Here is a 25229-nt window from a genome sequence, read left to right as displayed (position 1 = left end):
TTTTCTTTCTTGCATTCCCACATTCGCAATTGTCGCTGGTCGAAATACCTCAGGAGCAAAGAGACTACCACACTGAAGAGACAAGGGATAAAACTACTGGCTGGGACTGTGAGAAACAAAGAGACTGGAAAACGAAGATATATGAAGTCTTCATGTCGATGAGCTACCATTCGTTTTCACTTTGATCTCCCGCCATCCATAGTCAGCTGTGATTGCATGTGACGCTCACCCACAGCGCCACCTGATAAGGATTGATGCGCTTTGGGAAACGTGCGGCACATGTAGTTAACCCGCAGCCCACTCAGCTCGGGAGACGGCGAACAATACCTCTACGTTCGAATATTTACGTTTGTAACTCAGCAGCCGAATTTATAAACAGGTGAAAAAGCTGTTCGATTTATTATTACCCCCCCTGCCCTTAGGAACAGCTAGACTGCAACAGTTGTCTTGATTTTTGTTATTTTAACATATATAAAATATCCTGCAGATATTGTATATTTTTGGATTTAAAAAAAACAAAACCCAGTAATACCTGTTAAAAATACAGCTTACATTTTAAAAAATCTGATTTTATATCAGCTTTGAATTTTTTTGAGTTGTGAAATATTCTACCCATATTTGCGGTTTTGTTCACACCCCAAAACATCAACATGGCTCATGGTGTTTTATACAGCCATTTTTCTGGTCTTTGTCACTGAGAACAAGCCTGCGTTTAGTCAGAATCCGAGGCCAGGCTCTGCCGTCTTAAATGGCTAAAACTTCACATTTTTCTACTGTCAGTGGAAACTATGTAATTATTATATGATTGACATTGCTTGTATAATTTCATGAGTTTTGACAAGTGGGGCACTCAGAAATGTCTCCTGGACACCTAAGTACCTTTAATTAAACAGCTTTTTGGCACACAGGCACCGTTTTCCTCTTCGAGTTCAAAGAGTGTGGTTTGACCCATGTGCTGAAAGTTTGTATCAGTTTTCTGCAGGGATGTTTGACTTGGCCCTTCAATATGAAATTGTCTTGTTTAAAAACCGGCTTGTTTACCATTCTTTCTCTCCTTACCCTCTCTCCAACACATGTGCGGCATGAGTTTTTTGGGATATAGTTTCTCTGCGGATTCATTATACGGATTGATACTTTTATGAATCTTTTATGGCTTTTGTGACGTGTCTATCGTCTTTGGAGCACACAGACTCATTTTGTAGCGCCATATTAAGAACTATACTAGGGGTTCCCAAAATGTTTGGGTGACCCCAGATGAACATTATGAATTTTCTGTGACCACCCTACATTTTTTAATTACAGATTTATTATATAGAACATTTTATAATGTTAGTAACGTACATCTGTGTAACATAAATTAATATATTCCTTGCACTGCTTTACCAGTCTAGTGGGAAGTGGTGCGTCGTTATAGGAAATTAATACATGCCGGCCTGACATGAAGCAGAGGCGTCTCGCATATACTTGCATGCAAATGCCCGAAGCAGCAGCAACGTAAGCGCCATTGCTCACACACACTCACTGCGTATCCAGCATTCCTTAGATGGCACGTCAGAGCCAAAACATCCCTGTTTGTCAGGTTTCCAAGCTGTCCAAGCCGATGTTAAACACACTGAGGAGCTCTGTCTCTCTTAAAACGTTTCACTGTCGTCGTGATTGTTATCATGAGCTGTGCCTCAAATTGAAAAACTCTGACCTTATGTTTAAAAGTATTTACTAATCTATAAAATCCAGATGACTGGTACACAAAACAGATCTTATAGTAGGTTTGAAGGCGAAATGAGAGGTTTGTAAAATTCATACACTATCTGTAATAGAAAACCTGGCGAAGTGTTAGTAAAGTAAAGTGTTAGTAAATGAATGAGGAGATTGTTGTTTGTCTTTTAACATGGGTGTCTAGGTTAGTGCTCAGCAGAATTAAATACTTAATTTTTCGTCTACTAAATTGTGTAGCTTCATTAACACAGTTCTAGACCATACTATGGTCAAATGTTTGGTAGAGGTGAATTTTATGTTGTAGTTAACATCCATACTTCACATTCCATGTCTTTATTGGCCAGAGGTGTAAATTCAAGTTATCCTTATTTAAGCACTTTAATTTTCTCCATTTGAGAGTTTATTTACATCAACATCCCTAATATCTGAATACTAACGTAACAGACAGCCACAGTCACTTGGATTTGCATCCAAGTATTTAAAAATAATGCTAATATTTATGATTATGTTAATTTGTCCAATTAGTTTTGAGCCTGTGAAAATGGAGAGATTGTTCCTGTAATTCGTAAACAGTTAATGCAGTATTTTCTTGAATTAAATCTGAAAGTCTACACTTCAAGCACATCATTCATTTCAAATCCATTGTGGTGGTGTACAGCGATAAAATAATGATAATTGAGTCACTGTCAAATACTTATGGACCTGACTGTTTTTTTTATATATATATATTTTCTTATTGAACATATCTGTAATTAACAGTCATTCCCCCCCCCCCCCCCCCAAGCTTGTCATGTTACAGAGAAACTGCAAAACGAAAACCTTAAGACGGGCTTTACCTCGGCCTGTCACAAAGTGCACACGCTTCTATAAGTGTTAAACATCTCCTTGCAGAAAGCTGCACCATATGAATGATTTTAGAGTGTGTTAAATGATCTGTTCATTTTTACGCTTAAATGCTTTTGAACTTGGCGTCCACCAAGTTCATGTGAATGACTTACATATGTTACATATGTTACATAAGAAACAATGTTTTAGTAATGTTTGAATATTAATTACAATAAAATTTTAATGAGTATTAGTATGTATTATTAGTGTTATGAGTATTAATATCAACCCGTGCCTTGTCTTGCAGCCAGCTCTACTACCAGAGCTGCTGTTATGAAAAGGCATGCACATATTCTGACCCGTCGGATTTCAAGAGAACGGTGGTATAAATGGTATCAAATGCGCTACCGTGGGAAGAATGAAGAATGAAAAACTCAGGTTTTTCTCAACGCGAGTTCGAAATTCCCCCTAATTTACACTTATTTCCACATCGACTTCCGCAGCTGTAGTGTCCCACTTTTTTTTTACAACATATGCAGCAAATTGCTCCATGATGTACTTTTCTCATGTGTATTGGCGATGCGAAGATTTGGCCTCAGATCTGAGTGATAGTCATTGGCTGTGCACTGTAACTGTGCAGAAGCGTGCAAACTTAAGTGATTACCAGGTCTCCTAACATCCCCCCTTCCCCCTTTTTATAAAGGGGAACTATATACCTTTTTCTCTTGTGAAAAGGCACACAAATGTGGGTATTATTATCAAGCACGATTGTTATCTTTGTGTCAAATTCGAGAGGATGGTGAGGTATTTCTGTTGTATACACGGTTGCACGCAGTGCTAGTGGGAACATCTGTTTTGCGCTTGTTGTTCCTCTTGGCTGCTTTTCAATTGGATTTCCTCAAGCAGGTCCAAGAGCTGTCACCTCTGCCAGGCTCTGTTAGCCATCACTGCTGGCCCCTATATTAAGGAGGTGTTTCAGGGCTAAGTTAATAACTCTCCCCTCCTCCTCCCTCTGTGTTGGTGCTCCTCAGCTCGCTTGACTCCTCATGGGGTGGCCCATGGATCTCCTCCATCCGTCTCTCCTCGGACTGATTCACCCCCCCCCCCCCCCCCACTGCCACAGGCTTTCTGTGTTGGACCTTTTGAGCACTCCACTTTCTCTCTCTCTCTCTCTCTCTCTCTCTCGCTCTCTCTCTCTCTCTCTCTCTGTCATTCTTTTTTTTGTTTTTGACCTAACAAATAATAGAACATTTAATATCAGCTTACCCAGTTTGGAAGTAAAGAGCAATCTCTGTCTCTTCTTCCATTCGTACTTTTTCTCCATAATTCATTTCTCTTTAGTGCTTTCATTTTTCTTCTTCTTCACTTTCTGGACCGCCGGACAGTCTCTCGTCTCTCTCAGACGGTTAGAAATCTGCCCTCTGTTTGTAAAACATTCATGTCCACTGTGGAGTTCAAACTGCTTGTGTGTTGTTTGATGTGAATGAAGTAGTTTGTTATATCACCAGTTTGAATAGCAACAGCAAAACTATTATTTTGACCTATTATGTTGACCTTTAACCCTTTTATGCATGCATTATGAAATCCTGATCAAGAATTTTTTTCTCTGTGTGTTCTTACTGTTCTTTAGGAATATATATATATATATATATATATATATATATATATATATATATATATATATATATATAATTACCTTCATTTTACTTATACATACATTTTTCAAAAAGTTATTGAAGTGTCCACTCCAGTGGACCGCATGCGTTCAAATGAAGAATTAGTGTCCACTCTAGTGGCTGTTATGCAGTTATTCTTTTGAAATTCTTGCAGTAGCCAGAAAATAGTGTTTGAATACTGTAGCTGTCCACTGTAGTGACCACTGTGCATGAAAGGGTTAAGATAGCAGGTGGTCCAAATGTCTAATTGAATCAGCATGTAATTTCTGGTAGACACTCATTCGGTTTGTTAATGGCTATTGATAGAAAAGGATTGTTTAGGTACGTGTGTTAACACTTTACATTAGCATTAAATTTCTTTTTGTGTATAGTGGTGAATCTAATCTTTTGATTTCATGCCAGACACGGTGTTCATTTCGAAATACTATAACGATATGTTTAAAGATGGATTTCTTTATGTTTAAATATGTTTAAAAAAAATCCTGTGTCCTAAAACTGGGTGTCCATGAATTTATTTGCCAGGAAATAACAAATACTTCGTTATTTTAACCTGAGTACAGTTTCTTTTACACGTGTTTATATTTCTTTAATTATATAATTAGCACCTATTTCAACTCTAACGTTGCCTCAAATATTTCACCTTGTAATTACATTTTCAAACAAACCCTCATTACAATCACCTAACTAATTGGTAAAAGGATTAAGGAGACGTACTATGATCTATAGATGATCTAGCTATATTTCACTATCTGGCCTGATCATGATATGATATGATATATGTGATGATAGGATCATCTCCAAATGTTCCTTATATTCCTTATATATAGGAAAACAAGTTAGACATGCCTGTTTGTTTTTTTTTAATACAAGCCTGTGGTAAGTGTTATAGCTGGTATAGCCGGTCTGTTTTGTGCTGCCTGATATACAGAGGGACCAAAAGAGATATTTCCCACTATTTAGCTAACATTCTGCATGCACATGCAGAGTTTGGAAAAAAATCTTGACAAGCCTGATGCCAAATCAAAATTAATAAACAAGTCTGCACTGCAAATAAACACTTAATCATCATGAGGATCATGTTGTAACATACAGCTCTGTGTCATTGAACTACATTTCCTACGCCGTGAAGTAGTTAATGTAACTGTATTTTTCATTTATTCATTCATCTTGCATAACCACTTTATCCTGGTCAGGAGCCTTAACCGAGAACACTGGGTGCAAGGCGTGAATACATCCCGGTTGGGATGCCAGTCCGTTGCAGGGCATCACGCACACACAGATTCACACACCTGGGGCAATTTAGAGTAGCCTATCCAGCAACTGGAATGATTTTTCGAAAGCTGGCATGTTTTCCGTGACCCCAGAGGAAGCCCACATGGACACGGGGAGAATATGCCCACACAGAGACGGTAAACTGTGCTCAGGATCGAACCGGGCTGTGAGGTGGAACTGCTAAACCCTGTGCCTCATCCTACATTTTCATGGGATATTATTAAATGAGAAATAGTCCTTAGGGTGTTGCTAAAAATCCTGTTTTATTATTTGATCTGCTCCTTTTTCGAGATACCCATATAAGGATCATTTCTGAGTTTTTTTTTATTACTATTGTTTATTTTTGCCATGCGAGTGCCTAAAACCTGTGATGCTCATGTGCCTTCATAATGTAAGTCAATATAAAAATAATTAAAAAAGAGCATTTCCAGTTAAGTGTGTCCTGATGCTGCCTGTGTTCTGTTTATTCACTGTGTGCTGTTTGTGATTGGCTCGGTCTTCTGTTGTCTTTACTGTGTCATGCAGCGCCTGTTGTTTTTACTCTGTTATAACAGTCCTTCCAGGATTTTGCGATCGCAGAAATCGACACGGAATCAAGCAGACAACGCAATATTTGGAGGAGCTTGAATTTTTTTTACAAATTACCGCAGATTTTCCGCAGATTTGGACCAAGACGCGTCATGTGACGTCATCACAATGAACATTCGATGAAAGCCCTCTTCAATTTACGTGCGTCGAACACGAGTATGGTTAAAAGGTCTTATTTACCAACAAACATCACTGCGAAAGACCGTACAAAACTATGTTGCTTCGCAAATTTTGAAAAAAGGCCGCAGCAAAAATCACAAAAATCTCCACGAAATCCTTTACGGACTGATTATAACCTGTGTTATACTTACACTATGTGCACTTTTTATAGTTCTAGGGTCTACAGCTCCTGAGTTGGCTGCCTGTATGCATTAATTAGACATGGTGTAACAAAGATACCTGACTACTTGAGTTAATTAAATTTTTTAATTTATAGAAAAAACTCAAAAACTTGCGGGTTTCCTAAAAACAGTGCCCCCCCCCACCCCCCACCCCCCCTTGCTTTTTTTATCTGGAGCTTTTTTTTTTAAAATCATTTTGTCTCTTATTACTGTAATTACAGCCACATGTATAAGGTCCTCTTTTTCACACTAGGAAAAATCCAGACCCTCAAGCACTTGTAGGAGTGGAAATGTCAAATAAAAAGGGACATGTACCCATGTTTTGTCCTAATAATCTGACAAAGCTTAAAACGAGGGTAAAAGTGCCCAAAATAGCTGGTATTTTATTAGCTTTGCAGCGTTCGCTTTAGTTTTGTAGTAGCACATTAGCCGTGCGTGTTAGTCAACCTTGGAAATAAGTTTATTGAATTTTCCAGACAAAACGAGGCTACGAAATAAGGCCATTAGCATTTTATAGCATTAATGCACAGTATGGCATTATTTATCTCATTAATAATAGCTCCTGGGTTTAATTTATTCATCTGAATTTATTTTAGGAACAGATCAGAAGAAGGCAACAACGTGCTGAAGCGCTTAAAAATATGAAGCAACAGACAGTGCAGTCATCTGTTAATCTAGGAATATCTTTCTGCAAAATCACTTATCACACGGCCACACACAGCTTCCTTAGTATCCAGCTGTTTTTTGACAGAGGAATAGCGCTGAGCGCTATTTAGATTCCTGCTATTTAAAGTTGCCCTGAGCGTAACCCCCACCTAGCCTTCGACTCCTGTGTGAAATCACTACCACAACACACAAACACACACACCTGATACTCCTGATACTCTGGGCGCTATTTGCAAAATTAAGAAATTGCTTTCCAACAGGGAACACGAACATCCCTTCCATACAGTAGATCACAGTTTCCATTATTTTTGTGTTATTTTGGTGAACCTATAAAATCAGCTGTTAAAATGCAGAGAAATGAAGGAACAACCTGCAGTAATCATGTTTTCTTTATCCATAGTAATAAGAGAATTCAGAGCCTGACGAGCCTTCTGAGAGCTCTGACAGCGCTTTGTCTTTCCATCCGCCAAATCAGTCAACTCCATTTTCTCCTATAGCATGCTGTGAAGAATCGTTTATCATTTCTACACTGACATGTTCGAACCAGTACAATGTTTTAAAATGTGTTTCACAGTTGGAAACTGTAGCTGCCTCGTCTTCATTATTTACAGATGATAAATAGTGTAGATTGGAGAGATTGTAGATGAAGCAGCAAAGGAGCCTTGCCTTTTTAATGTTTCCTCCATAATTTTATCAACCAAATTTGGTAAAACATAAATAAACAAATAAAACTAAAAAACAGCAATAACAACAAAACAAAACAATAATAATAACTGCGTTGCTCCTTGGTGGTGCAATGGATAAGATCATATATGTTCTTGGGTTGGGACGGATGGCGTACTCTCTCTTCCCTGTCAGTGACACCAATACTAGGCAATCATGGGCCCATGTATGAGGAAGAGGGCAGATAGAGCTTTCTTCCGTGTCTGTTGCACTGCCCTGTGACTCAGCATGAACAGCGGTTTGAAAAAATGCAGTTGGCTGGATTCATGTGAAGCATGTGTTAGCCTTCACCCTCCATGTTTGACAGCTGTTGTATGATAGGGGACACTTGGCTGGGTGGGAATTGTCAGGTGACCAAAATGGCGGGGGATATGCATAACCTCAGTTATTATAGCAGAGCAGGGTTTAACCTGGATATAGAGCGTTTGCCTCACACCTCCAGGATTGGGGGTTCGAATCACTCCGGTTTCCTCCCCGAGTCCAAAGAAATGTGTTGTAATCTGATTGGTATTTCCAAATTGTCCGTATTGTGTGAACGTATGCATGATTGCGCCCTGCCCTTTCCAGGGTGTCCCCGACTATGTGCCCCGAGCTCCCTGGGATAGGCTCCAGGCTGTCCTGCGACCGTGTGTAGGATAAGCAGTAGAGAAAATGGATGGATGGATGGATGAATGGATGGAAAACATATAGCTTGTTTTACTTGTTTAGGATTCCCTGATTCTGTCACTGTTCTGTCTCAGTGTTCATTTTAGCAGGTTCTTATTGTGCAATTTGTTTGTTCACTCAGTCCTATCCAGTCCTTTTTTTCTTATGTGAGCTGAACGTTAAGTTTTCTTTTGTTATGAGCAGTATAACTGTAAAAATGCAACAGCCATTTTAACAGTAATAAAGCGCAACCAATATGTGGTCAGTACACTTTAACACTCAATTTAAGAATGCAATAAAATGTGCAATTACAGTCGAATCAGCAATCATCACACGAAGAATGCTGTAAATAAGAATTACAAGAACTTCCTGGCGACTCTGGTGCCAAGTACTGTATGTGACGGTAAATATTTTACATCGCAATGTCACAAGGCTTCACATCCACTCAGGTGACAGAAAGCTGTCCCGCTCTCCACCACCACCACCCATCGCCTAGACACTGCATCTCTTTAATCATGGTTTTCATCTCGCTACATTGAAATTTCGGTTACCAAGGACAGCATCATAAATAAAAATGGCTTTGTGGGGATTTTTGCCTGCAACTTTTTTGTGCATTAGAGGAGAGTGTGAAAGAAGGGGGAAAAAAAAGACGAGGTGGTCATCTGTGAAAATTTATTATCATTTATTACAGTGGGGCAGTAGAAGGAAAGTAAGTAAAAGCTCAAAGGTACACATCTATAAAGGAAGGATGAGCGATGCCTAAGTGAAAAGCAAGGTGAATTTCTGGATTTTGTTGTCCTATAATAAGGAGCAAGAGCCTTTATTCATCATTGCATATAGTGCCTGCAGTCTCTGGTTAGTTGAATAGAGCATTGGAAGTGCTGATGTAAGGACTCAAAACTGGATCCTGGGTACAATGCTGGGTTTTTGAGATTTGAAATAAATGATTGAATGGCAGAATTAAAAAGCACTGTGCTTTATTTCTCTGTTGTTGTTGTTTTTTTTTTGTTTGTTTGTTTTGTTTTGCAGTATTGTATATTTTAAATCCTCAAACTACTTGTCAGATATGAGGAAGTATGAGTAGATTTGATTTTTAGGAACGTTTCCCTCTTCCTTTACGCAGTGTGTGTTCTGTTTATGTAAATGAAATGGCTGCACTACATTGCAGTCTCACCGGTACATGTTTACAGAGAACAATGCTTACTGAAATCAACTTTTTTTTTTTCTTTTTTACCCATGCAATTGTTTCCTAATTAATTTCCTATGTAATTAATGCATGCGCTTTGTTTGATCTAGAGCAATACTTTGAAAGCAACACCGCTAGTCTGTTGCGCACATTTCGACCATTTTAATACAGAGTTCAAAAGGAAAAAATGCATTTACATTTGCTCTATTTTTATAGTTGTTTTGTACTCGAGATTAATGAATTAACATTTTTAAGCAATTCGTCGTTTTTGATGCTACTTATTTTTAATTCAATTATATTCTAATTGCTTGTGGGGTTCTTTTTGTTATATGTAAGGAATGTTTTCCCCCACTTTGTTAAGACACAAAAGAAATTAATTAGAAATAAGAGTCATGATCAAAAACATGCTAATTAATTTGCAGTGCTAAGTAGGAAATTGTAACTCAAATACAAAACAATGTTATGCACTGTAAGTTATCATCCACTGTAAGTTATCATCCACTGGGTTTCTGCGTGCTTGGTTCAGTAGTAAAGCTCAAGTATGCTTAAAAGTGACAAAGTTTAAGTTACTGGACCAAGTGGTGTTATTATGTCAGTATTAGAGGACAAAACTGTATAATTATTGATCAGTTAAAAAAAAAAAAGTGTTGGGGCGGGGTAAAAATCATAAGTAAAAATAGAACATAATTGTAAATAAGGTAACACTTTACAATAACAGTACCTGAATAATCATGCACTAATACCTGAATTAATACTTACTTAAATATGAGCTAATGATGAGTTAAGGCATGTACTAATCACAAATTAATGAAGCGTTAACCTTAACTACGATGTGTGTCTTATAAATTCATGCATGAATAGCGACCACCTTAAGTACATGTTTGTTAGTGAATGTATTAATTATAAAACTGCTGTATAATTCAAACCTGCTGTATAAGCAAGAATCTGAATTAAACGTGCATAATTTCTAATTGTTTAGAATTTGCCTTATGCAGCTACATACGCAAATGATTGGATGGTTCTGGATTACTTACAGTGGCCCAAAACATGAGCAAGAGCACATGAGAGAATTGGGTGACTGTTCATAATGATTTAAAACCGGGAGACTTGATTGACCTCAGAATAATCACAGCGACATCTACGACTAAACACTGGAAAATAATCGTATAGAACACTGGTTTTGAAGGGTAATAGATAATAGCATCTGCTAAATGAATAAATGTTAGCGTATTTACTTCACCCAAAGGAGCAGTGCCCCGGGTTCTCGCCACCCAGAGCACATACTAGTACTACAGCGGGATTTGAAGAGAAATGGATGGAGAATGGCGCAAAACGGGTTGAGATGACATTATTGGTGTTTATTATTAATGCGTCCTTCTATGTTCGGAGGATGATCGGTGTAAATTTTGAAAGTAAGCACCATCCAATGATGTTTGTGCACGTAGCTGCATAAGGCAAATTATATTAACAATTTGAAATGCTGTACCTTTAATTCAGATCCTTGCTTATACAGCAGGTTTGACTTAGTTTACCCATATGTGTTAATTAATACATTAACTAACAAACATGTACTAACATGTACTTAAGGTGGTTGTTATTCACGCATGAATTCATAAGACTCGCGTCGTAGTTAAGGTTAACTCTTCATTAGTTTGTGATTAGTACATGCCTTCATTAGCTCATATTTAAGTAAGTATTAATTCAGGTATTAGTGAATAATTATTCATTATTGTAACATGTTGCCATAAATAATGAGAACAATAATAATAATAATAATAATAATAATAATATTTTTAAAAAGTTGGATATATCACTTTCAGCACTTTAAAAAATCCAGGAATTGTTTACATCTTGACACAGCTCAGAAATATAGTGAGGATCCCTTGGGAAGGCTTCACCCATGACTTTGGCAAAATGACGCGAAGTGGCACCCAGAAGTTCACATTTGGATCAGGCCTCCATCAAATTGTCAATGGTGATACATTGATCTCTAGCTGTGGCAAATTGGATTTTACAAACTCTTGGTTGATTGATGGCTGGGTGTCATAAATGTGGAGCAGCCTTTTGGGTTGTAAGCAAAATATTGCTCTTCATTTTGTACGTTCAGTGTATATGTTTATTGGTCGAACGCGATTTTTTTTCCGATCCTACTCAGAACTGTACTTTGTCAGTCGTGTCCTTTAGACCTCAGTGGAGAGCAGGAGTGTATTTATTGTATGAGAAGAAAAGTAAATGTGCATCATAACCTTTCAATAAAGGACGATGCTGGAAATATAATAGATAGAAAGATAGCTACAAATTCACCACTATATCTGCCACTCATTGTCCACCCAAGGGTATCTTAATCACGCTTCGCTCAGCATTGGATAATCTAGCTTTTTTGTGGACTTGAAGTAGTTTTCCTATTCTTACATTTATCTTTTCTGCTGATTGGTGTGTACTTAGCGTGCTGTCTTCTCTCCTGTCTGTGCTTCCTTTCTGTGATTCTCTTATAGACTGGACACTTCAACATGGCACTTAAAGTTCTAATACGTGAGCTTCTACGTATAGAGAAAGTGCGAGAGGGGTCCTTGGGTTAAGATTTTTGATTGGGTTATGTATTTACAAATGATTTTTTTTTTTCAAAACTGCTCCTAAGATAAAGATTTGACTTATTTGTGTAATGTATGGCTGAGTGTAAGTAGGTGGCATTTTGTACTTCTTTAATGAAATAATAATAATAATAATAATAAAAGAAAATAGCCTTAACAGCTTCTTTCTTTTTTTATGTTCTTTCTGTTTCCCTTTTTTTTGCAGGGTCTCTTTATCTTCCTGATATATGGCGTGTACAACACGGAGGTGAGTCTGCAGTGTGTCTCAAGGCTGACTGAGTGAGTGAGAGAAATGACAAGTTTCTGATGGCTCCCCACCAATGGGATATGTTTTTTTTTTTTTTTTTTCTTTTTACTTTTTTTTTTTTTCTACATGGGCGTCCCACTGCCCTTCATGCTTGGGCTAACTTATATGCATCCAGGTCTGCCATTAACCACTGACATGCAGAGTAAAGAGCTAGTCATTCCTCAAGCACATTGGCCAATATTTCACTGCCTCTTTAAGTTTTTAAACTCATAGCCCTCCATTTAACATTGTGACATTAGGTCCCTGCCAGTATCGGGTGTCTTCTCTGGAAGTTCAGGGTGAAAATAGAGAACATGAATATATGCAGGACGGCAGGTAGATCGCATGGTAATGTCATAGAACATGGCTATTAACATTTAGATGCTCTTTGAGAGGGAAACTTAAGGGTAAGGGTACAAGATCGATTTAATGGATGAGGGCTATTTTGGATAAACGCTTTTTTTTTGTTTGGTAAATCATCCTGTCTAAATTCGAACAAAAACATGAATAAAGTAAATAAAAATAAGCATAATGCACAGGATATAGCGTCTGGTTATAGATTTGTATGCACATATGTATCAGCGATTATAATTTGCATTCTGAACGATTGCTGGAAACTTTCGTTCCAAACCATATTTATTTAAATAATTAAAATTAGGTTTAACATTAATTCCTATTAGTGATTTCCTACTGAATATTACTAGAACAGTTTGAGTAAACAAAACAAAGAACAAAAAGTTCTTACACTGAGGGAGGCTGTCGCGCAAAAAGGGTTTGCATAGCCTAGTAAGTGTGGGCAAGGTCACAGGCTTCCATCATACAGACTCGCACCCTCCACCACCTCCACTCTGACACAAGCTGAACGTTTCAACCTTTTGTCTTCCTTCACTCATACCTTTTCACTCGCCATAGAAAGATGAGGAGGTGGCCCTGAGTCAGAGCCCGGCTTTGCCATAGCAGACTCTCTCTCCACGGACTCTCTGTACGCATTGTGGAATAAATCATCGGCACATTCTTGCTTAAGTGGCTTTTTTAGTGCTTCTGAATCTATTTTCCAAATACTGCCTTTCCTTGACCCCGGGGTCTTCACAATTTGTGAGCAACCTGTGTTTGCTTTATGCGTTTTTCAAAGAGGGTTTTGTAAATATAAAATATATCAATCTTTCCTTTTTTTTTCTCTTTTTCTCCTGCTTGCTTCTGACTTATTATTCTTTTTTGCTCTCTTTTTCCCCCCCTTTGTACAGTAAAAAATACAACCACAAAACACTAGCAAATGAAGCTTAACCTCGACACAGTTTAATTTTCTTTTTTTTAAAAAAAAAAAGAATGAATTAGATAGTGGAAGCGATGGGCCAAATGAAAGATTTTGTTGTCTCTACTTATTCAGGAAAATCTGCAGGCACGATTAATGGTTCATAAAAATGTGTTCTCTATCCGCAGACTGTTATTTCCAAAATTGGAGATATAAACAGGAGATTCTGTGCTGAAGTGCGTCTTAAATCAGTGTATAAATGTAACACTTTGCATTTAATCAATTTAGACACTATCTGAACATTATTCATGTGTTGTTCTGTATTATCCAACTTATTATTTGTCATTTAGACGTAGAAGTATAAATGAATTGCTTGTTAGAGATTTTATTGCTCACTAACTTCATTTAGATACTACTTAGAGAATACGTTTGGCATAAAACAGCTGAAAGGGAGTACGCATAAAACTTGAGAGAAATACAACCACATAACATTTTCATTGGTTTTTTTTCCCCCCTTTTTCTTTTTCCTTTGAAATGAATTGATCTGATTTCCTTGTTTCATTCAGTATGACTACAAAAGGCTTTGGTATTTCAATTTATGACTCACTGGAGAGGCCATGATAGAGAAAGCGTCAGTATGGGCGATGGTGTCTATGCAAAGCACAACCGTGAGTGTATATCAGAGTGGCAGCATAATTTATGATGACGACAGGCTCTAATAAGCTATAATGCGTATTCAGCTAGGATGAGGGGTTGGGCCAAGGGCTTGTGGCACGGTGACTCGGGAAAATTTGTTGCATGTGTTATTTGTTGTACCGCCTCTCCGGCAGGAAGTAAACTGTGGATTTATTTTGTGGTGTAAAACCAAGGGTATATGTACAGTAAGTCTTGAATATTGAGCGATGTATTAGTGATTTAATAATCAAGATGTGTCTAATAACAGTGAGAAATACGCAACTCAGTTATAGTAGGGTTCAAAACATCCACTGGCAGGAACTTTTTTTATTTAATTAGAGATGAAATTAAAATAGCATATTAAGAGTAAGATTCAATCCGCCTTCACTAATATGGCAACATTTTATATATTTATAAATGTTATATATTTATAATAGATCAAATGTAATGCAAGACCATGAGTCAACATCAAGTTGTTGGTCATCAACAGTTCAAATAGTGATACTATTAAAAATACATTACATTACAGAAATGAATAAATAAATAAATAAATAAATAAATGGTATCTGAACAGAATATTACATATTTCAGTTTCAGGATCAGGATAATATAGACTGATCAAAAGAATACATTTTGCACAAGTTCTTGATAAAGTATTACATTATAATGGTCTACAGTTTGTATGTAGATTATATTTATATTTGACCTGTAAAACTCAATACTTTGCACAATCGCATATATAAAATATAGCAATAATTTTTGTTTCATGCTCGAAAATACCAAATTTCTGTAAGTAAAATGTCAGCACTATGAGCATATTAAAATAAATATCAACACCCCAAAAAATTACATTCATTGTGTTTAAACATATGCACTCTTAGGAAAATGTGCTTTCCAAAAGCTTGTAGAGTCATTGCATGTGCAGTTCCATTCATCTCTCTTTCCCCTCACTGAACAAATGCAATCGTTTCTGGTTCTTTCCTGCAGCACTTTATTTCTGAGGCGACAGATGATGGGACAGATCGCTCTCCTTACTTTAGCAGCGCAGCGTGTCACTTTCATCTCCCATTACCCGTGACAAACTGGAACGTTTCCGCCTGCTCCGATCCTATAATACACAATGACTTTTCTGCAATTGCTCGTTGTTCGGTTTCATATATTTCCTTCCTTGGTTTGATTTTTTTCGCTGTTTACTGATACAGTCGGTGTCTTTTCCATTGAAAATGTTTCATTTTGTTCTTTTACAGATACGTAGCACAGTCAACAGGATCAAGGAACGGAGAAAAGCCAGAAATTTTTCTGTAAGCTGTATACAATGTGGTGTATGCATCCGATTCTATGTTTACCCGAGTCCGATTATATACAGTTTTATAATTATCAGTATGAAACTGAGCAATTTAGTGCATTTCTATAATTCTATAATAAAAGAGCGCCATTATCATTTTATTTCAGTGTAGCTGACGGAGATTTTCTGACAAAATAGCTTATCTTGGCAGTCAGTTTTATTTATTTATTTATTTATTTATTTTTATAGTTCTCCTTCTCACTCGTCCTCTTTTTGCACTCTGGCCACCTCAATCCCAGGAATGTCAGCCGGCAGCCCAGGGTTACAAGTTTTCTAATCCTGCACAAGCTTGTCCCTTGATATTAAACTGTCAGTTCAGTATTTATATGCAGTGCTGCTGTTCGTTGGAGATCACTTAGCTCCTGCAGTTTAAAAGTAGTTAATAGCCGCTTCCTCCCTGTCCCCCTCACCTCTGTGCTCCTCACACACACACACACACACACACACACACACAATACACTCCCCCTTAGAGTCCACCATTGCAAGTTGTCCCTTTATGAATGATCATATTAACTCTTCTCCAGGCTAGTCATGGTTTATAGCCTCTGGCAGTTTGTCCCTCTTGGTCCGGGCGTGCCACCTGGTCATTGCGAGCCGAATGAGACAATTTCTAAAGGTAGATTGATTTTAGAATACAGCCCACCCCCCTCTTCCCTTTGACCCCAACTTGACAGATCTGACACCATTAAGACTGAGGCTAGTAAAAAATGTCTGGTGCCCCAAACGCCAGTGCCAGGCAGCAGCTGATATATATCGTAACACACTGTATTAGCAGTGGGACCCTTTTGCCCTCTCTGGGCAATTTAACAATTTCCTAAGTCCACAGGATGGGAGCTGTATGCTGCGAATGCCTAATGCTGTTTTGCTTCATAAATCTGTGGGGACACATTCTGTATCAAGCAGAGTACTGTGATATTGCACGTGCTCCAGAGTAGCATGAGAACATATGCTGCTCTTTATTGGACAGGAGCACTGTGTACAGAATGCTCCAGTGCCACTAGCATAGGCATGGAGATGGACTGTCTTCTCAGTTCTTTCCAGTTTATTGTGATTACAGGGCCTTGTTTAATGGCTGTGGTTTGAATGTTTTAAAAAAATAATAATAATCAATCGCCCAGTTTGGCTTCGGAGTGCACTACTTATTGCTACACTACTTATACTGAGTTGACCAAATACTTGGTTATGGCGCCACTGATGACACAAATCAGTTAAATCACCTGTAAACGTTTAGTTCAAAGCCTACTGACCCTTCAGCTTCTTCGATGATATTTTCTTTTTCATTCCTAATATTTTGAAGCAGGCCTGACCATTGGCGTTAATGTGCTTAATTCCAACTGTCTCGTGACCTGAATGACCTCACACTTGTACACACTGTGGCAGATTGCTTGGAGGAATAAAGCTGTCAGTTGTACCGGCCAAATAAAAAACGACCCCTCTTTCAATACTTGCAGGGTCTGGGTCCATGACAGGCCTGAAATATAGATATGAATTGGAAGCAGATTAGTTTTTTGATTCTAATTCAAGTTTTGACACGATACAGGATGGAAACGAGCCAGGTTATATGCTGCATATGTGTGCATTTTCAACAGTGTGAAAAAGCCATGGGTTCTGAAGACTTGGCGGATGACAATTGCCTTGATGATTTCATTAAAAAAAAAAAAAAAAACATAAAAGAGATCGTGTATAGCCAAGCTTTGGTCACGGTGTGTAAAAATATCTTTTCTTGGCAAAAAGTGATTGAATTGTGTATCAAATGCGATGCATGTTTGATGAGTATTATAAGTGTGCGCAAATGTTAAAGAATATACAAAACATGTATAACAAAGCTTATAAAATGTATGCTAAAGAATTATGTATTTGGCTTTTTACCCCTTACAAATGCACAAGTGGTGTTATAAAGGATATGGTAATGGTTAACAGTGTTAGATAAAAAACAGTTTTCAATTAGTGATATTTCTCACTGCTCACATGTTTCATTTTCGGTTGTTTGGCGTGGTCTAATGGTATGCGATCTCTGTTTCTTCCCAGATCTGTGGCAGCTCCAGACTGTCCAGCTCCATAACTAACTCTCAGCCTGGCAGCTCCCCGGTGCCGGGCACGTTGGGTCGGCATGACTTCGGTGCCAATCAGCCGGGAAGCCTCTCCACGTCCAGTGATTGCGGCAGCCTGAGCTTCAGCACTGGGAGTAAGTGACTGAACCGACTTTAGCTCGGTCGACTTTCCGTGCCAGTGCTTGGAATGCTTTTTCAGTAACTATACATTTGCCCATGTGTGTGTGTGTGTGTGTGTGGTTGTGAAAGTGGATATGTAAAGCAGAGCAATCTGTGCTGCATTATAAGTTGAGGAAAGAATAGTGAGTGGTGGGGAGCTTGAACTTCAGAATGACAGCTCTGTTTTAGACTGTAACATTCTCCAGACCCGGCAGACTGCAGAGCTCCGTTTGCCTTTTCTGACCTCAACATTATTGGGTTGCATCACAGTAATTGGCAAGGGGCTGCATGCCAGTTAGATTCTTCTAGAAAGAAGAGAAGGGGGGAGATTTTCACAGCTGGGGCATTGATAGGGAAGAATAACATCATTAATTTGTATGAAATATGTTACTCTTTATAGCTTACACGGCGTTTTACCAAAATGATGCAAAGCCAAGTGCCACCTCAGCTTTGCACGCTACAGCTCTGAGATTGTTTAATTAATCATTTATTTCAAACGTTCCACATAATGTATTTATGTAATATTAAATTATCATTAAATTAAAGCATTCATTTTGTAATTAAATATTAATGCTCCGTCTGTTTCAGTCAGTTCAGTTAAAGTATCAGTGTCCTTCAGACAAACTGATCTCGTAATAATTCCATTGTCATGTCATTTTATAACATTATGAAACACAATGTTGTATAATTGAAAACTTTGGCCATGTATCTGTCCCCAACCAAGCATGACAGACAGTTAAAGTAATATGTATTCATATTATACACTGAAATAGATAAGTTTTATTTCTTTTATCATGCATTGTGCATCTGATCTGGGTGTTGAAAGTTTATAATAAATGTTTAAAATAATGTTTATAATAAATCTAATGCAGTGTGGTCCATGACTGATTAGCTATTTTTAATATGGGATGATTTCTCTAATGCTGCCATCTCACGCTGGGGCGTCTGAAGTTAATGTAAAAAGGAAAGGATAAATTGTAAAACATACAGGGAGAGGTCCTGCATACATGTAAGGCTGTATCTATATTGCGTCCCATGGCACATGTAGCATCCATATGTAGTTTCTCTTATGTTACCAGGGTCAAGTATTTCTTTGTGAAAGCATGCAGAAGAAAGACAAACCATTTAAGAATGTTTATTTTTTATTATTATTTATTGCTTCATACCTTCAAACGATTTCTATTGGCTGAGCACCCACCAAGTTTTAGAGATATCATTGTGCGTCAGAGACATCACAAGGAATGATGGAAAGGACAAGTGGCTGTTGAGTTGTGAAAAGCAACAAGTTTGGGTACAACACTGAAGAAGAATGAATAAAAAGAGACAATTTTTTTAGAGGTCATCACTCTAGTATAGCAGGCCATGCACTGTGTTTGGCAGTACTCTCTTACTTCTGTTCTCATTTTGATAGATGTGGCCTCTTTAACAAAATTACTTTTAAAAGTCCTTTAAGGGGGATTGTTGTGGTTTTCTTGCACTAAAAAAAAATATTTTCTTTGTAGAGTCAGCTGTGATGCTTACTTGAGATATGGATTTTTGTTTATTTTGGTTATGATAACAACAAGCGCAAAAATTACAAAAACTACAAACTGCCCAACCTACAGGACAAATTAGATATTAAATGTAACAGCTTTAATAATAATAATAATAATAATAATAATAATAATAATAATAATAATAACGCTAAAATAATTAGTATTGTAATTGTTATTATTGCTGTTATTATTATTATTAAATGAATGATGATAATAATAATAATTAATATTAACTATTTGTTTATTTTTGTTGAATAATTAGTTACATTTATTATTTGTAGTGATGTAATTTATTAGTATTACTCCATCTATATGATTATATTAATGTTTTTGTTTTTATTATTATTGTTCTTGTTGTATAGTAAGAGCCCTCAATAATGGAGAATATTATGTTAAAATTGAATCAGAATTATAGTTTAAATATCTCAAACACAATAATATGGCATGACAACACTTCATTTTTAAATATTTATTTAAGCGAGGAGAAAGGAATAGGTGTTGGAATCAGTAGATGAAGCGGTATGTTCCTCAGCAGGGTCCAAAATTTGAGGCTTACTTACTGTTCATTCAAGATAAAAAATAATGCACCTCACGCACCACTGCAACAGTGGTGCGTTAGGTGCGTTATTTTTATCTTGAATCCTGATATTCTGAGACCTCTGTATTTTGAATCTTTCAGGTAGGTTCATGAATTCACTTATCCACAAATAATGCAAATGTACTCCAAATTATACCTAAGAGTTCTGTGATGATCTGAGTGTTTATGTTGTTTACTAGGAATTTATAATGGTATAGAATAAAAGGAAATAGTCATAATATGAACATTATTAATAACGTTATACATATATAGTAATAATGACATTAAAAAAATAATGAAACCATGTGCGATATGCACATTCTGCACCGAATAAAATGTGCCTTGTCACATAAATGTAAGCAATCTATGTTTATCCTTAACTGTTTCTAAGTGTATAAAGGCTGAGCTTGGCAGTTGGATATAGAAAGGTTTTAAAGCAGCTGAAAAAAAAAGTGGTTCCAAATAAAGTGTGAGTAGCTGGCGAATGCAGTATCTGAGTATTTGATTGGAGCTTATTCTTGTAAATACCAAAATAAACAGCAAGCACAGTGTGCTGTCACTCGAGCTGTTGTTTACATTCCTGTCCTATTCCTCGCTCACCCTGGTGATGTTCTTTCTGTATTTCACAAATTCTCCTAGAAACAAAAAACCTCTAACACCACTATGAAAACTAGTTTTTAAAAATGGTTGATAAAAGAGTCTCACAAGAATTCACAAGTTTTATGAATTTCAAATTTCAAGTCCAGGATCATTTCCTCTTGAACTTCATAATGTAAGAATATTTGTTTCTGCTTCTGGTTCTCTGCTTTATATATGACCCCACCATGTGTGATAATAGGATCCGTGATGGATGGCAGCTCTGTGTAGTTCCCCATCCGTTAGAGGCATTTATTTATTTATGAAATAGTCTATTTATTCAGTCAGATTGCCAGTAGCAAGTTTGCCGCCACTAAAGGGTACAACACTGCCACCTGGCATCTCCACCATTACAGTTGCTTTTTTTGGTGGCCTGTGGATTTGTTGTACATCAGAGTAGGCTGGTATGTTCTGTCACACCCTTAGGCTGACTGCGAAGAGACGAATGGCAGGTTCATGATGTGTCCAAGCTGTCTTCTCATCTTGGGTTTTTGGTAGGCGGTGGCTATCCTCTATCTCACCAGCCTTCTCCTTAATTGTTGACAGATGTCAGCCTGAAAAGACCGTACTCCCTTCTCATGTGCTCATGTGTATTTATATTTGAGATGAAATGTTCTCAAGATTCAGCCTTTAGTGAAATCTGCCCAGGCAGAGGCAAAGAGCATGTCTAACAGCGAGTTGCTTTGGGAATTGTTAACAATCTGAGGCACCTATTTAGAAATTTGGACTTGAAAGTTGTTAAGGTTATGCTTAAGGTGGACTGTTTTTCAAGCGTTCCTTTGAATCCTGGCAACGCGGTGGCTATCCATGGCTACGAGACCAAGAGGGCAAAATTCTCCATCCTCTGTCAATAACAATGACACTAGCCAAGGGTAGGTGTCTGTAAGAGGGCATTAGCCAATCATAGGTGTCTATAGTGCTGTCCTCTGAGTATGTTACTCTTCCCTGTGATGCAGCATGAGCAGCAGTTTGAAAAGATGTGGTTGGCTTGCTTCTCTGAGGAAGCATGTTAGCCTTCATTCTACCCTGTTGGTAGCTGACGTATGGAATGGGACAGCTGGCTGGTGGATGGGAATTGGCCAAGACAAAATTAACTGGGGAAAATTATACTGCTGGACACCTTTAGCATTATACAGTATACATTACTTTAGGTTTGGGGTTTAGTTGCATCTGGTATTTCCAGTGAGAATACACTATAGGTAAATTCAATTCAATTTTATTTGTATAGCGCATTTAACAATGGACACTGTCACAAAGTGACACGCAGCTTTACAGGAATCCAGGTATACATTTTAAAAGTATAAATTTATCCCTAATGAGCAAGCCAGAGGCGATGGTGACAAGGAAAAAATCCCAGAGATGACATGAGGAAAAAACTTTGAGAGGAACCAGACTCAAAATGGAAGCCATCCTCATCTGGGTGACACCGGATAGTGCGATTATAAATAATTTCCCTTCTATAACTGTATATTATAAGGTGCTGATTGTGTTAACAGGAGCTTGAGTATGTAATTTCTGCATTCATTATAGTTTCTATTGTAAAGTAAAGTCTATTGTATCAAACTGAAGTTATTAACTGTCCGATGATGGACACTTGAGTGCGAACTGTTCAGAACTGCCTTGGCTCAGTGCCAGTCCCAATGCCAAATCAGAGTTTTCAGTCCGTGGCTCCTGCACCTTGAGGTGTGACCTCATCTAAAACAGTGTGTTACATTCCAGCCTCGCCGTGGCTCAGTGCTGCGATGGAGGAATTATGAATGGTTGATGAGGGGGTCTGGCAGGTTGAAGAAGGTGGTCCAAGTTTTGAGGGTGGGGGTTGTGGGCTAAAACCAATGACGCATCGAGACACTTGTCACCCAACATGGCGGCCATAGATCAGCGCAGGTGCTGGCGGTGGATCGGCTGAGGGGTGACAGGGGAATAACATCCCTTTCTCTTCAATCGACAGGGCCCATAACTCCTGCGTCCCAAGGGTCAGATTGAGAAAGGCAATAGCCAGAGGCTGTGAAGCAGGGATGCTTAGGAGAATTGAAAGTTAAAGAAGCAGTGGCGTAATATATATTTTTTTTTACTTCCCTTTTTTTCCCCTCATGGTTTCCTTCATGTTGTTAAAAATGTAAATAAATAATAAAAAAAACACCCCAGAGAATCCATTTTCATAACGAACTTTGGATTGATCCTGTGCTAATGGTGTAGAATGGGATTTGATGGAAATGCATATTTAAATGTATTTTCATTTTTATTCCTAATGGAGAGTGTTCTTTTTGATTGGTAGCGTGTAGTTTGTATGGAGTGCAGATAGTAAAGGCTGCCGGACTTCTGTGTCAAAATCAGGATGCTGCCTCCTGCTCAGCCTCTGTACTCATCGCCCATTCCTGAGAGGACAGCTTTTATAGCCTGATCAATTTCCCACTGGCTTATTGAATGTCTTTTAAATGGCTTTTTTATTTTCAATTATAACCCGCCATCTCTTATCTGCGGCAGTGGGCCAACATTTACACTGTGGGATAATTTAAAACCCTACTTTAGAAAATTATGCATTTGTACCATCCGAATTTACAACCCCACCCCATGCTATTGTAACAACCATAAAACCACATGGATTGCTGCATTAAATTCGAAGTGTACATCAATTAAATGAAAAAAAAAAAAAAGAACTATGCCAGTTAGTACATATTTGTTGTGGTTTAAGATGTCTATTTAATAATCACTTCAAAACACTCATACACACAGATTTCGTGATTGGTGGCCACCATCAGCAATGGAAGTAAAATTTCATTGCTCATGGAGATTTATTGGTTATTAAATTGAACTGGCTTTAAGGTGTTATCCTGGTGATGAAGGCAAACAGACTTCAAAAGGCATACAAGGCGTGCCTATGGTTATACGCTATGGAAAATGGGCTCCTTATAAAGGTTTGTCCAACCCATTGTGTCCCTACTGACCCAGTCCCATCTCTGTCTGTCTCTCTCTCTCATTCCATGGCTTTTCTCCATCACCCTGGACTACCAAAGCAACCTGAAGGTGAAAGAAGTGCTCACTGGAGCTCATTGGAAAGTAGATGTGACAGTAAATTTTTCAAGCACCCCCCCCCTTCTCTCTCTCTGTCTCCCTCTCTCTCTCTCTCTCTCTCTCTCCCTCTCCCTCCCTCTCCCTCCCAGTGTCTCGCTCTCCTGCCCGAGATCTTGTTATAGCAGTCAGGATGAGACGGAGGTCAGGGCAGCAAGCCGCCATGCCTGTTGATGATTGAGGAAAAGAGAAGTAAATTCATTCTGCTCCCGGCACTTTGTCAAGTGCCAGTAGCTTACCGTTGAGAGCCAGTCACCCATCACTGTGTTACGGTCTCAGAGGTCAGCCGTCGCCCATAAATCAGCAAGGGCGTTGCAGCACAGCTCGGCAAGGAGCCAAATATGAAAAAGAAACGCAGCAAAGCTCAGGCCAGCATGGAAATCACACTAAGCTCCTCAGTGTGTATTAATTGTGGCCTTATAAAAAGACCACGGTATCAATATTTCAGGGAGAAAAAAAAAACCCTACCCATGTTCTGCATTTCCCCTTACACTGATCGCTTACATTGTTTAGTGGAACAAGGGGTGATTAAGTAATGCCTTTGTAACAAACTCCCTATCTCAATCATGAAAAGAATTGACTTTCGTTTTAGCAAAGTGACAATGCTTTTGATTAGTCCCAACGAACATCCTTCGAGTATTAATTAAAACAGCAGCAGATGTGCAGGTGCGGGGAATCATTAGAAAGGGGCTGGTATGTGGACATGTATTTCTTTCAGCATCCAACATCCATGCATGGCAAATAGGACACCTGAGAGGTAACAACCTTACAACTTCATAATGTGGGAGAAAAAAAAAAAGATAACAACAGGAACAACAACAAAGCCTGCCAATAAAGCCACCAGGTGTGTTTCCACGTGTGCCAGCTTCTCTCTGTGTGTTTCTGGAATGCTGGAATGATGGGCTTTTCAATGTAAGTCTGTTTTGGCTGGGTTTTATCTCTCAATTTTTGTTGTGCCTGCCAGTAAAGGTGTGAGTTGTGAAAACAGCTGCGACGACTGTATTTTCCTGCTACATTTTCGTGTTGCCACTGGATGCTTCACAATTTTTGCAACCTTTTAAAAGACGCAGGTTCCCTCTGCTTTCAAGAAACCTCTAAAGCAAATGATTGCTAGGCAACATGTTTCTTGTTTTTATAACGGTTGATTATCAAAACCACGTCATAAAATTATCTATATCTCATGCAGCCATGTGCTAACATTTTGGAAGAGAACAAGGAGAGAGGGATAGGAAAGCAGATCCAGTTGTTGAGCTGCTGCTTTCAATATTCTCTCCTATTAGACTGTGATTATCCTGCAGTGTCTGGCTTGTCTCAGTGTGAGAATGAGGGAGGGCAGGCCAAGAAACATGGCCACATTTTTCCAAAAAGTAAAAACTTCCTGACCCAACTTTTCTTTTATAAAAAAAAAAAAAAAA

The 25229-nt window shown here is 38.1% G+C and overlaps 1 protein-coding gene across 1 annotated transcript in view; it reads left to right on the top strand.

Annotated features, from left to right (window-relative positions):
* The window catches only part of LOC128613890 (adhesion G-protein coupled receptor D2), a 70715-nt gene that overhangs the window by 24616 nt on the left and 20870 nt on the right, over window positions 1-25229 (top strand). Inside the window, exons 20-22 of the mRNA XM_053635046.1 lie at window positions 12435-12476; window positions 15690-15743; window positions 17816-17972. Of these exons, the coding sequence (XP_053491021.1) occupies window positions 12435-12476; window positions 15690-15743; window positions 17816-17972 (253 nt within the window). The remainder of the gene's footprint in view (window positions 1-12434; window positions 12477-15689; window positions 15744-17815; window positions 17973-25229) is intronic.

This window comes from Ictalurus furcatus, chromosome 10 (assembly GCF_023375685.1).
Source record: "Ictalurus furcatus strain D&B chromosome 10, Billie_1.0, whole genome shotgun sequence".
Taxonomy (NCBI): domain Eukaryota; kingdom Metazoa; phylum Chordata; class Actinopteri; order Siluriformes; family Ictaluridae; genus Ictalurus; species Ictalurus furcatus.
The sequence above is the reverse complement of the archived record's forward strand: the minus strand, read 5'-3'. Positions and strand labels throughout refer to the sequence as shown.